The sequence below is a fragment of the Mycteria americana genome, chromosome 6, assembly GCF_035582795.1.
Source record: "Mycteria americana isolate JAX WOST 10 ecotype Jacksonville Zoo and Gardens chromosome 6, USCA_MyAme_1.0, whole genome shotgun sequence".
NCBI lineage: Eukaryota > Metazoa > Chordata > Aves > Ciconiiformes > Ciconiidae > Mycteria > Mycteria americana.
The window spans coordinates 53,529,317-53,542,401 of record NC_134370.1 but is presented as its reverse complement, the minus strand read 5'-3'; the positions used below and the strand labels follow the sequence as shown (position 1 = coordinate 53,542,401).

Below are 13,085 nucleotides of genomic sequence, written 5' to 3'. Positions count from 1 at the left end.
CAGGAAATGTGTAACAAATGAGCCAGCCCTAGTTCTCTGTAGCTATTCAGTATGAATATTAATGTTACTTTTGAGTGTAAGTTTCTATTCGTGGTATTATACAGTTGCTTGGTACAGCTATTGACAGTGAAGTCTAATCTTTGGGGTTTTTTTCTCCTTAGAGCACAACAATGGAAGAAACAGCTATATGGGAACAACACACAGTGACTCTTCACAGGGTAAGTTCATACAATTGGTTGTGTATGCCTAACGCAGGATACTGGTAGCTTTTGAAAACAATAGGAAAAAGCCAGATGTCAGGAAGTAAAAGAAAAGGAAACTGTCATATTCCTTTGTTTAAATTTAGAAGTGTTGTAAAAGCTCCATTTCATAGTAGCTCTATTTGTTGGGTTTCAGAGATAAGCCTGCCTACAAATAACCATGCCAGAAACAAAGCTGTGGATTACTTCTGTATGCAACTGAAAGTAGTTAGAAATCTAAGTGTTCATTAACAATTGTGCTATAACTATACTTAAATGTTTTAAAATTTTACTTGCAGGGACATAAAACAGTGTAGTTAGGTTTAAATAAATGTGTTCAAAATGGCCTTATTTGCTTGCCACTTTCTTAAATTAGTGGCTGAAAATAGTGATTTTGGGTGGTCAGAATGTGCACCTCGCACAAAGGAACGTGTACTAGGAATCAGTGAATAGAAAGACAGCTTTTACATTTAGACTCACTCTTCTCTTATTTGAGTTACTCTTAAATTAAATTTATTTCTGATGTAGCTATCATGAAGCTGTACAAGAGAGGCAATGAGGAATTTGTTGCTTGGGGAAAGTCAGAACAAGGTGGGGTGCCACTTCTGGCAGCACCTTAGTATTAAAGCGACCGTGGAATCATGGCCCTATATTCATTCCAACAAAAGGGAGATGCACAAGAGTTTTCTCAAGGGAACAAGCTATATCATTTGCCTTCAATTCTTCAGCATAGAATCAAAGCATTTTAGAATTGTAGCATTGATCAGATGAATGGACCTTTGTGACTAAAAATGTGTACAAATAGATCAGCTGGTCAGATAAAATGTTAATTCTCTTTACAAACCTATTATCTATTGATTCTAATGAGTTTAATGTTGTTGATTCAAAATAACCATTTTAGTACCTGCCCTCTTAAGAAGAGAGCAGTTAACGCTCAGTTTGACCAGAAGGCTGTCTGACAAAGTACCCGGTCTCTAACTGCAACCATATGTTGAAAGAAAAGTATAAGTAAAAACAAAAATGTGTAGTGATACTTACCTAGGCTACTCTTCAAGCTTCCAACAATTTTTAGGTCAAGTTCTTGAGCAAGAAGTATTATTTCTATGTGTAATTGCCCTTTATTTTTTCTTGTTGAAGCTGCCCAGTCATCCCTGGAACCTATGTAAATCATCCCTGGAACCTATGTAAACTTAGTTTTTTACTCGCATTACTGATTAAATCAGTACTGTCTTATGTTCAAAACCAAACAAAAAATGCTATAGCAATACAAGGTTGACTAAGTAGACTTGGTGATAGCTTAGTTTCTCTTGAAGGGGATATTTTTCTGGTTAATTGCAGCAGTAAATTCAGTGAAATGTGAAAATGAGTTCCATCTGCACAAAGGAATAATGAAATGCTGTAATATGGTGTTACCTCGAACAAATTTTGAAATAATAGGTAGAAACTAGAAATTGTGTCTTTGTGCTTGCAGTGTAGCCAGAAGTCCTTGCATAGTATAGAAGTGAAAATGTGATTTGGTTATAGTTTCGATTACGGTATTTTATATGCCAAACTTCTGTCAACTGTACTGGTTTAACTGTTTTGTTAGTGAGTGAGTATCTCATTTAGATGTTGAAGGCTGATGGCATGTACTGTTTAACTTTGATAACGTTAATTTAGCCAATTAAAAACAACGTTTTCCATTTCTCAGATAACAAAACCAAAATTCTTATGCAAATGTTAAGCAAATTGGTGCTTAGAATTTATCCTTTGCACTGGGAAGAGGATTTAGGAGAGTGACTGCATATTTGCTTGTGGAGTTTTTGATTTTGCTTTTTATTTGTGACATTCTTGTAGTGTTAGATTATCAAGTAGATGAGGTTACTTCAGTTTAGTCGGAAAGAGTGAAATGCATCCAGATCTCGGTTATCCTCAAAGATATCTAGAAGTTAATAGAATTGGAATAGACTTGAAATGCCAGTCTGAGTGGCTGTGGGATATTTTCTGTGTGAGTTTATCTGCTCCACTTGGCTGAGCTACACAACTGCTAGAGACCATCTACTGTCAGCCACACAAAAAACATTTTAAAGAACTGAACTTGCTTTCTCTAGTGAGGCACACTAAAAAGTCCCTCTGATTTTTGGCTTAGCTGAGGGCAGTAAGCTGGCTGTGATTGATGGAATTAATGACGTGCTGAATTTCTATGGGGTAGATGCAAGTCAGGCTTCACGTTACTGGCTTCCTGTTTTATTAGTATGCCTGCGAAGCTCTTGGGATTCACCAACATTTTTTTGTATGTTCTGTCAGTATTTGCCTTAAAAAATGAGGCTAGACAAATCATTGGAAGAATCTGATCCAGAATAAATTTGTCTAAAACCTTAGTAAGTCCCCCTAGGAGAGGCAGAGAAGTCTGGAGTTGGTGTCAGTCTAGATCAGCTCTTGTCTCTTCACAAGTACCTGCTTAATGGCAAGCAGATCTGCTGTCCCTCTAAGTGCCCCAAAGAATCTATGTAACTGTGGTTTCTTTTTCCATTTTAAGTGGGTTTTACTAATGGTATTTGATCAAAACTAGTTAATGAGTAGGGACCACTAACATCTGTTATAATGAGCAGCCTTAAAAGTAGGGGGGAAATGCAAGTAGTTTGTTAGGTGGTGTGTGTGTTAGCAAAGATACATAGAATATTCTTGACTACATTTATTCCTGTTTTGAGACTCATTTTTGTCCTGTTGGTAATTCCAGCAGTGACAATTTTACTTTGTCTTAAGTGTGTGCTGTTCTCTACTGTAACTCCATTGCTCCTGTGTATGGCAGAGTAGGATTTCTTTTAGCTCTTCTTGGGCTCCATAGAGTTTTGGCTACCTTTAAAAACAAAAAGCAGTTTTGGTAGTAATCATGAAATTTTAGGAAAGTACATATCATTTCTATGTAATTTCTTTCTGAAAAAAAAAAAAAAAAAAAAAAAAAAAACAAACCAAAAAAGCCATATTAGCAGGTACTAGGTAAGTTATTCTGTCTGTGTAGTCTACTGATTAGCTTTTTTAACAGGTCAGTGTCTGAAGTATTAAACATTTAAAAAATGTTTCTGCATTGTTATAGGGGGGCAGTTACTGATTTATAAACCAATTAATGGCAGTTCAGAAGTAGAAGTGTTGTCACATACCTTGAAAAGATAAGTTTTGGTTTTTTGAATGTGTTTTGATCCTGTGATGGCCCTTTAAAAAGGGAATAGTGTGGTATATAAACTTTGGAAGATGAACCTTACAAAAGAGGAAGGAGTACTTTATATAGGGAGTTCTTGTTGAAGAATGCTGCTTTACTCCTTTTGAAGGTTTTCTTTCTGTGACCTTTACTTTCCAGAGATATCATTACAAACTAGGGACAAAGTATACTTAATCCCAGTAGTTGCAGTATACGTGTGTTAGTTCAGGCACTTTGATATGGTTCAAACATCAGATTTTTTTTTTTAATCGGTCTGCTTCAGATATCTGAAAGAATCTGGAATAGAGCATATGAGCAGTCTGATGTGCTGTGATTTAACACAGTAGTTGGTGAATTCCAGCACTATTGTCAAAAGGCTTACTAGAAACTTTTTCTGGGGAGGAGAGGCTTGAACTAACTAAGAGGGTTTTTTCCCATTCTTTACTACCATTCCAACTTCCTGGACTGCTACTTAGCTCTTAAGAGATTGAGCCAGTCTCAAGTTCAGTTAAAGTTTATCAGGTAGCTACAGTTTATCTGTTATTGAGAGATCTTTTGGTTTTACATACTTAACTCTAAACGACTTTAAGGAGGAACCATGCACTTTCTATATTACGTGGGTTTCTTCATACTTGGAACTCAAGTTCTGTGTGTCTGTATTAGATGTGTCTCCTTCCCCTAGAGAACAGAAACCAGGTATGTACGTACCTTTCTGCTTCTCCAATGCTGCCCTACTGTGGGAGAGCAAAATAGTACAGTTCTTTTTTTCTTGTGTTGTCACTAAAACATCTGACAGGTGAATTTGTGATGTGGCAGATTTTTTTAAAAAATGCAATTTCAGTTAAGATACATGTTTATATCTTGTATAATCTGTAGTGATCAACATCTTGCTATTTCCAGACATGTCTAGGAGCTAGATTCAGTTTTCTGAGGGTATTGCAGTTTATTCTTTATCTCTTAAGATGATGGTAGGCAGCAGGATAAAATGAAAAGTAGGAGGCTGAGGTTTACTTCAAGGCTTCTTATTTGAGCTCTTAAATTTTCAAAAAGATTTAGGATTTGATTTGAACTTTCTAATTTGGATTATTTCTTAAGACTTTGATTTGTGTTATTAGAAAGCTTTTATCTGACTTGTGGTCTTTTTTGGCTGTTGTCTGTTTATGAGACTGCATTGTTTCAGGGCTTCTTGAAAAGAACAATATTAAACTATAAAACTAGTAGTCTTAATATTGGTGATTTGGTTTGCAAATCTACTCTAAAAAAATAGAATGGCAAGCAGCAAGAATAAGGTTTACAGTGAGTTTCTGCATCTCTGCTGGCCTTAGCCTGATGGTTGTATTTCTTTTCATGAATGGAGAACTATGAGAATTTTTTTGTTGTTTATGATGTAAGGAAAGGTAGAGAACATTTAAATGAAGTTTGACATAAATGTCTTTGTTATTACCTCTCTTCTCCCTTTCCTTCCCCACCAAAATATAGTGAAAACTGAATTCTGTTTGTTAGAGCAATGGAAAACTGAAAGATGAAGCTGTGGCATGAGAAAGGGGAAATATTACTGTTTTGAAAGGGGGTTTTATTACATATTTTCGTAGACTGTTATATATTCTCTTTGTCAACTATTTAAAAAATGGAAAGAAAACCTCAGCTCTGGTTATAAGTAGTCATTATGATTCTTCAGACTGTCCTCCTGCATGGCACAGGGTTTCACTTAGTAATTCTTGAATCCCAGCCATGATTTCTGGTTTATCTGGCTGGAATGTATCTTGAAAAGATGTCCAGTCTTCCCTTAATGAATTAAAATGCATGTAAAAGAATCAGTAAGGTGTACCCCTCCCCACTCCCCTACACTTATTAGACCAACTTACTTGCTTCATACCTGGCAACAGTATTTGCTAACTGTAATCAATTTCTGAATGATGAGTCTCCAAATCTTTGTTTTTAATATACTGTACGGTCCTACTCGCTGCTTACAGGCTAAATGTGGACTGTCTTTTTGTGACCTCTGTTTTGAAATAGGAAACAGGTTTTTTGAGCAGTAATTACTGTCCGAAAAGCTGAATGTCATGTTTCTTACAGGCAGATGCAGACTGCCCTGTTGCTTCTGCTGTCACTGTAAGGTTATGAAACTCATGGCTAAAGCTGGGTCATGTTTGTCAAAGTCTGAAAAAGAAAGGGATAATTCTGCCGGCATGGAGTGTATGCTGTGTGAAGTGGAGAGGAGGGGTTGACTGAAACCTGATCTTTTCCATCCAGTGACTGTATTTTGCATAGTCAAAAATTTCAAAATAAATTCTTGAGCAAAATACAGCATTTAAACAGTAGTATCTTTCAACAATGTTTTCTAGGCGATGATGGAAGAGCTAGATAGTTTGCAAATCAGTTATATTTAGAAAGTTTGTTTCCCACCCTCACTGCTTCCAGGCAGAAAAGTAAGCATCATTGTTGTATCGTGAAATATCTAACAGGAATAACTTTTCAGAGGCATTGACCTTGCTGTAGTGGCAGGTCACCCTAGAGGGAAAAGATTGAAGCAAATTACTTTTGTGAAGATGCAGATGATTTGCAAGTGCTGACAAGGTTTTGATGTATTTAATGGTACAAGTGATCTTGGTATTATTCCTAAGAACTGAGCCTGCAGTCATACTACTGTGTGCTGCCATCCTGTCAGTTCCTGAGCTAAGCGAGGTCAAGCTGGGTAAATACCATAATGTGAAACCTCAAAGAAAGTGTTGCAAGGAAGTGATACGGTTTGAATCAGTATCTCAACACAGTGGTGTGGTATGGTATGTTATGTTATGTTGTCCTTACTGAAGATTGGGGTCTTACTGATGACCACCCAAGACCCAGGCGATAAAAATGCAGATGGGAACTCTAATATTTTGTTCTTGGGAGAGACTGGGTAGTTGGTTTGAAACTTCTGCCTTTTAGAAGTGTTTTTAAAATTTATTTTTAATCTCTCTCCTGTTTCTGGGTTGCATAGCACTGCATGGTTCATTGATCCTTCTTTCTTCCAAAAAGTTGTATTCATCCCATAGGACCTTTTTGTGTTTGACACAGGAATGTGAATTGTGATCTTCCAAATATTAGAAAGTAAAAATATTTCTCGTTACGTTATAGGCCCCTGGATTTGGATTTGGTATTGCAATATCTGGAGGAAGAGATAATCCTCACTTTCAAAGTGGTGAGACATCAATAGTTATTTCTGATGTGCTGAAAGGAGGCCCAGCAGAAGGACTGCTACAGTAAGTGTCAAACTATACCTGGATTCTGATTTGGGGGGCATTCATTGCTGTCAGTGGTAGCTTAACCTCCTGATTGTTTTGCTGTCAAGATATCTATCTGTAACTGTATAGTAGGTTTATAATACAGGTAGTTTGTTCAGGGACACCCATTCCCCAATATTTTCCCCTTGGCATAAAGTATTTATACTGTGCATTGTGATGTTTTTCATTCAGAGAAAATGACCGTGTTGCAATGGTTAATGGAGTTTCAATGGATAATGTCGAACATGCATTTGCTGTTCAGCAGCTGAGGAAAAGTGGGAAGAATGCCAAAATTGTAAGTGAATGTCTTGAAGATTTAAGCTTACTTAAATTCCATAGTTATAGAGCAAAAGTAAAATGGTGTAATGTCTGCTATGAAATACATGCATGATGCAAGGTACTTAAATAATACCTGTGTGGTGCTTCAGGTTTTAAATGATGATCATGATATGTTTATCATGTGGGTCACTCAAAATTTTTTTAAAATGTGAATAATGATGTTTGGGTAGTGTGACACTGGATACTTCAGACTCCTTTTCTTTATGGTAAGGTTGTTCTCAGTTTGCCAAAAGCTCAATTCTCACCTTTGTTTAATATTTCTTTGCTATCTTGAGGGCACTTTTGTCAAGTTTTGCAAAGGCTGGTGTATGCTAAAGGACTTTACCCACTGTTCAGGCACTAACATAGTTCTTCTTATGCTCAGTAAACAGTTTGCCAAGATAAAGTATAATTACCTTAATTCCTATAATTTTGTAGGCTTATTCAAAGTGGTTGGCTTTTGAACTTTGCAAAGCAGAACAGGTCCTCGCTAAAGGGTAGTAATCCGGCTTTCTGTAGAAGTTTGAGATTTATGTAAAAAAAAAAAAGAACACAAATATACAAAATGTTTAACAATTTCTTAATTCAGGAAAACAGACTTCTAGGGCTTGTAGAAAAGCTGTTGCGCTGACAGATTTCTAGTGCTCTTGTGTGCTTTAATACAGTTGCAAAAAACTGTGTTTTGCATTTGTAGATTTAGCAATTCTTTAAAGCTTACAAAAAACAAAATGTGTGGTGAGCTGTGCAGGGCTTTCAGTATCTTAAGTATTTGGTGTGTAGATTTATGTAGAGAAAAGCAATTAATGAAAACTTTATAACTTGGTTCAGTCCTGTAACACATAGCAAATAAACCTCTAAACAGGGTTGGGTCTTATTCTGGAAACAGCTGCCTACGTTAGCGCAAACCAACTTTGAACTTTCAGCGGGAATGTTCCCTTCCTCTGTGGCTTGCATAAACATCGCTTTGGAAGATTGGGAGGCTTCAAAGTTGAGGAGAATTACTGTCAATAATACACTGAGTATACAGTAGATTACACGTTAGCAAAATAAGTTTTTTAGCAGTGCCAGTAACTGATTTGTGGGTTTAAACAAAGAGAGAGGGCATTCAAATATGCAGCTCTGTGAAGACAGAATATCACGTTATGCTACCATGGCTGTTATTCTTAGCCTTTTGCAGGAGCAAAAAATGACTAAAAAACTGTAAAAACAAACATAGCCCTCCCTTCAAACAGGTTTCTAGTAATCTGTATTGATGAGTCTCCTGCATTAAATGGACAGAATTTTATAGTGAAGATGCAAGAATTCAGAGCATTCACAAATACATCTGTAGGTTTTCTTTTGAGTTTTGGGATTAGCTTGGCTTCTGACATTGAGTAACACCATTAGCGTTACACAGCCAGAGGCTGATATCTAGTGTCTGGTTGTAGACTATCCGAAGGATGAAGAAAATTCAGATTCCAGTGGCTCGACCAGAACCTGAACCAGTGTCTGAAAATGAGGACGATAGCTATGATGAAGAGATACGTGATCCAAGAAGCAGCCGTGGTGGTCCAAGTGCCAACAGAAGGCATGAGAAGAGCTGGGTAAGAGATCGAAGTGCTAGCAGAGAGAGAAGCTTATCACCGAGATCAGACAGAAGGTCGGTTACTTCCAGTCAGCCTGCAAAACCTACCAAAGTAACACTGGTGAAATCGAGGAAAAATGAAGGTAACTTGTATGTAATTCTCTTGCTAAGACTTTTGCTGATTTTTAAAGGCCAAGTGCTTCAGTCAGCGTTGCATTAAGGGCTTCATGGACTGTATGAACAGTACTGTTAACGGTTTGTTTGCCCATTTTACCGGTAGCTACCTGAAAACTTAAAAACTGCTATTTTATTTCTGGTGGTATTTTTCATATTCCAAAATACATGTGCTTAATTAAGGGTAAAGTAGTATATAGTGTAAACAAATCCCAGGTGTGCATCTGACATCTTGTAGTCAGTGGCTACATACCTTCCGTATACTTTAGTTCAGTCTTCAGTGTCTGTCTTGTTTGAAAGAGGGAAAATTGTACGCAGCATCTAAATTAAGCTATTGAACAACGGCTATGATTACAGGCATAGTTAGAAAAGAGATTGATATAATGGTAAATCCATAGCGTAATTCCACTACAGCCCTTCATGTGCCAAGTTCACTCTCCTCTTTGTGTTTCCAGTGTAAACGTTGTGTAAAGCAGTGTTGTAAATCTTCAGATACCTCCCTCTTTTTACTGTAGACTCATCAGTTTTCGTTTTTCTTTTATTGCTATTATATAAAGAGTATGGTCTACGGTTGGCAAGCCACATATTTGTGAAAGAAATATCGCAGGATAGCCTGGCAGCAAGAGATGGCAATATTCAGGAAGGAGATGTTGTACTGAAGGTATAGTAAATGGTGGTGGTGTTTGTCCAAAGGGAAAACTCATTGATATAACTGTTCTTAGAATTAGCTATCTCTTAATAGCATAATTATTGTTAGTACAAGATGTATCTCTATTTATTAAATTATTTCAAGGATCAATAAATTTAAGTATAAATCAACCTCTCGAAGGAAAGGAAAATTATAAAGCCTTTTTTTTTTGTTTTTGGTTTTTTTTTAGTATTATTCCCCAGGCCTTACTCAGACAAATAGTTACCACCGTAAATGCATAATGGAAGACATTTGGGATGGTATGAGACTTTGGCCCTGCGTGCTTCCTTATACAATATAATCTTGTGGGATTGTGCTATTGAGCAACACTAGAATTTGCCTTCAGGTTAAATTTTGATTTTTGTAGACATCAATATACTCAGGGATTTTTAGTTCATACCAACAATTTTTATTTCAAGGTACTGCTGTAAACGTGTTGGTGCAGAAAAACATACCATTCCTTACTCTGCTGAGTATAGCAGTGCTGGTTCAAAAAACATAACTAATATTTTAAAAGTTTTGTATTAGTGGTAGACGCTTTGTCTTTGAAAGATCAAAATAATTTTCTATATTATGTTATAGTTTGGATGAGCCCAATAGTCTTCCATTGTATTGTGGTAATTTGATAAGTATCTCTAGCTATTTCTAAATATCATCAGACAGAAAACTGCTATCTTTACTGCAGATTCACCTTTTTTTCAGTAAGTTTGTATCTGCTCTTTTCTTACTTTGTTCCAGATAAATGGCACAGTGACGGAAAATATGTCCTTAGCAGATGCAAAAACACTAATAGAAAGGTCAAAAGGCAAGTTGAAGATGGTTGTTCAACGAGATGAACGAGCTACGCTGTTGAATGTCCCTGATCTTTCTGACAGTATTCATTCTGCTAATGCTTCAGAAAGAGATGGTGAGTATAAACAAACTTTACTTCCAGAGGGAGAGAAGAATTCCCTGTGGTTGTGAAGATGTGAAATACTTAAGTGGGACGAGAGGGTGGGGAGAAGAGTTAGGATTAAGATTGTCATGTGGGTAAATTCTTGTTTGAATGCGATTGAAATCCACACCTTCAAAAACAGTGGAGAAAAAGATACAGTTCCTATTCTTGCAGTTGTTCTTTCAGGAATATTAAGTTCAGTTGTTTTGAAATAATAAACATAAATTTATAACATCTTCATAAAAATTCTCTGCAAAAGCTTATTTCCATTTGAGCAGGTCACACCACCATTTTAATTACAATCATTTCATGAAAAAACAACTCTTATTTAACAGACATTTCAGAAATTCAGTCGCTGGCATCAGATCATTCCAACCGATCACATGACAGGCCCCGCCGCAGTCGTTCACGATCTCCTGACCAGAGGTCAGAGCCTTCAGACCATTCCAGACATTCTCCACAGCAGCCCAGCAACGGCAGGTGATGGCAGCATTGTATTATTTTTAAATCAACTATTTAATGTGACATATAAGTTGTAGGAGTGCTTGGATTTATACAGCGTGACAAATGTGATGCAGAACTATGGTAGTTGTAATATGGCATTCTTTCTCTCATGAGATGCAGCTGGTAATGATCCAAATTTTCTCAGACTTCAGGAGAAATTGAACCTTTAACTTCAGTGTTAACCCCTTTTTAAAACATAATCTTAGAGCATGGTTGTATGAATGACACTGACACTGTAAGTTTGATAGTGATACATGTTATTGAAGCATATGCCATTATATTTTGGTTTTGGAAAGCAGTTAGCTGCAAGGATATTTGAGATGACTAGTAGCACAGTTACTATTGAATGTCCAACCTGGGTAAGCTTGTTGAAATCTTTATTTAAGCATAGGCTTTTTATTTTCCTCACTAACCTTCTTTAAAAGTTATCTTATGTTTCTGAACACATTTGATTCCTACAAAATAAGGTGTATTGCACAACAGATTTAGCTTTTGGAATGTAGTTTTTAATATTTGAACTTGGTAGTGGGACATCAATGATAATTGTGAGGTAGGTAAGTCTAATTTTACATGAATTCAGAGAGAATTGTATGGTTTGGAGTTTTTTCTTCTGCCATGTGAAACTTTAGTCTTGAATAACATAAATCTGTCCTGTTTTGCATTTCCATAGTTTGTTGGAAATGGCATTTTAATTTACCGAAATAGAATTTCAGTGTTGGATTTTAGATTCTACTAAATACTTGTAAGAAAAGTTTACCTTCTGAGTGCTCATAGATGATGGAGGAAGGGTTAGAATTGATCTGTTGCAAATTCCAAATTCAGAGCCTGTATTGAAAGATTTTTAGATGCTGTCAAAAACTCTGAAAAACAAATTGCAGCTGGCTGTTCCATAAAACTAAGATATGCCTGATTGGTTATTAATAACATTTTGCTTGCCCAAGGGGAAAATAACACTTATACCTTCAAGGTTTTTAGTATCTTTTAAGGGTTAATAAAACTGCAAGACACGTCTGACCTGCATGTACACCTGGTTGGGGTTATGGATTACAGACGTTTTTGCTTTTCTTCCATGTGTGTTGTTTGGAGGGACTACAAGGCATGAAAGTTTGTTTTCAAGTAGGTACCCCATATTAGTGGGAAAAACTTAAAAACAGGGTGCCAGATGCAGGGATTTGATTGTGAAGGTGTGAGGTCTGTCAGATTTAAAACCTTTATTTCTTGATGTGCATTTCTAATGCAGTGTGAAAAGGGCTTGTGGAGGGAGGGGAAAAAAAATCCATCAGAACTGAAACTGACTGACTTACCCTAGTGTTAGTGCTTTCCTGTCCTATTACAGTGGTTTAGGTAGATGGTCACTTCCTCCCTATGGACTACACTGTCAAAAGAATTAAATCCTTCCTGAGAAGGAACTTTGAAGTTATCTCAACTCTGAATGCATCCGCTATATCTACTTCATGAACAAGAACTACCTTGGCATGGGTTGATTTCCTGTTGGACATGTCCCTTCCAAGATCAGAAAATCTGGGCCTTGAGCCACGTAAAGAAAAACATGTCAAGAGCAGCTTCTCTTTGTAGAGCTTATTTGTGCAAGTTCAAATCTGCTGTAAGATCAAATTAGTTGCAACTGCTTCATTATTTTTTGGAATTGGGTGAAAAATCTGGCGGAGGGGGGGGAAGCTTGAGAACACCAAGCTGAGGAAGAAAAGGTGCAAAAAGTCCTCAAACTGAGCTTAAGGAGGACATTAAAAATGTATTGAAGATAATGAGTCTTTATTTAGACCCTGTTCTGCGAAGTGTCTGTATGTTAATGAGGAGAGAAATTCCAGGGGAATCCTCTTAGTCCTTTCATACAAACTTAACTACAGAGTGACACTTTCAGGTGTGCACTAGAGTATAGAAATCTGCTAGCAGACTTGCTTCAGTATTGCTTTAGGGTCTGACAGAGTCTTCAATGTTGTCCATGTTCCAGTATTTCATACTGGTACATACACCAGTGTGCCTGCAGTTTTCCTGGATATAGAATTTCCCTAACAATTGCTATTTGAACATTCTGTCAAAGCATTAAATAGCACTTGTAGTTTTCTTCAGTCCAGAGAATGTTCAAGAGACATCTGTGAACTGTCTTTCTAAAACTCAGATTCTAGAACATGTTCTTCTTAATTTACTAATTAAAAAGACTATATATGCTTGTATGGTTTTCTCACTTGTGGAGGATTGCAAATT

At 36.7% G+C, this 13,085-nt stretch overlaps 1 protein-coding gene across 5 annotated transcripts in view; it reads left to right on the top strand.

Annotated features, from left to right (window-relative positions):
• TJP1 (tight junction protein 1) overlaps positions 1 to 13,085 on the top strand; it is a 75,686-nt gene that overhangs the window by 31,078 nt on the left and 31,523 nt on the right. For all 5 annotated transcript variants that reach the window (XM_075505844.1, XM_075505843.1, XM_075505842.1 and 2 more), the window contains exons 2-8: positions 162 to 218; positions 6,535 to 6,659; positions 6,873 to 6,975; positions 8,426 to 8,705; positions 9,294 to 9,397; positions 10,163 to 10,331; positions 10,694 to 10,838. In XM_075505844.1, coding sequence (XP_075361959.1) covers positions 162 to 218; positions 6,535 to 6,659; positions 6,873 to 6,975; positions 8,426 to 8,705; positions 9,294 to 9,397; positions 10,163 to 10,331; positions 10,694 to 10,838 — 983 coding nt within the window. The remainder of the gene's footprint in view (positions 1 to 161; positions 219 to 6,534; positions 6,660 to 6,872; positions 6,976 to 8,425; positions 8,706 to 9,293; positions 9,398 to 10,162; positions 10,332 to 10,693; positions 10,839 to 13,085) is intronic.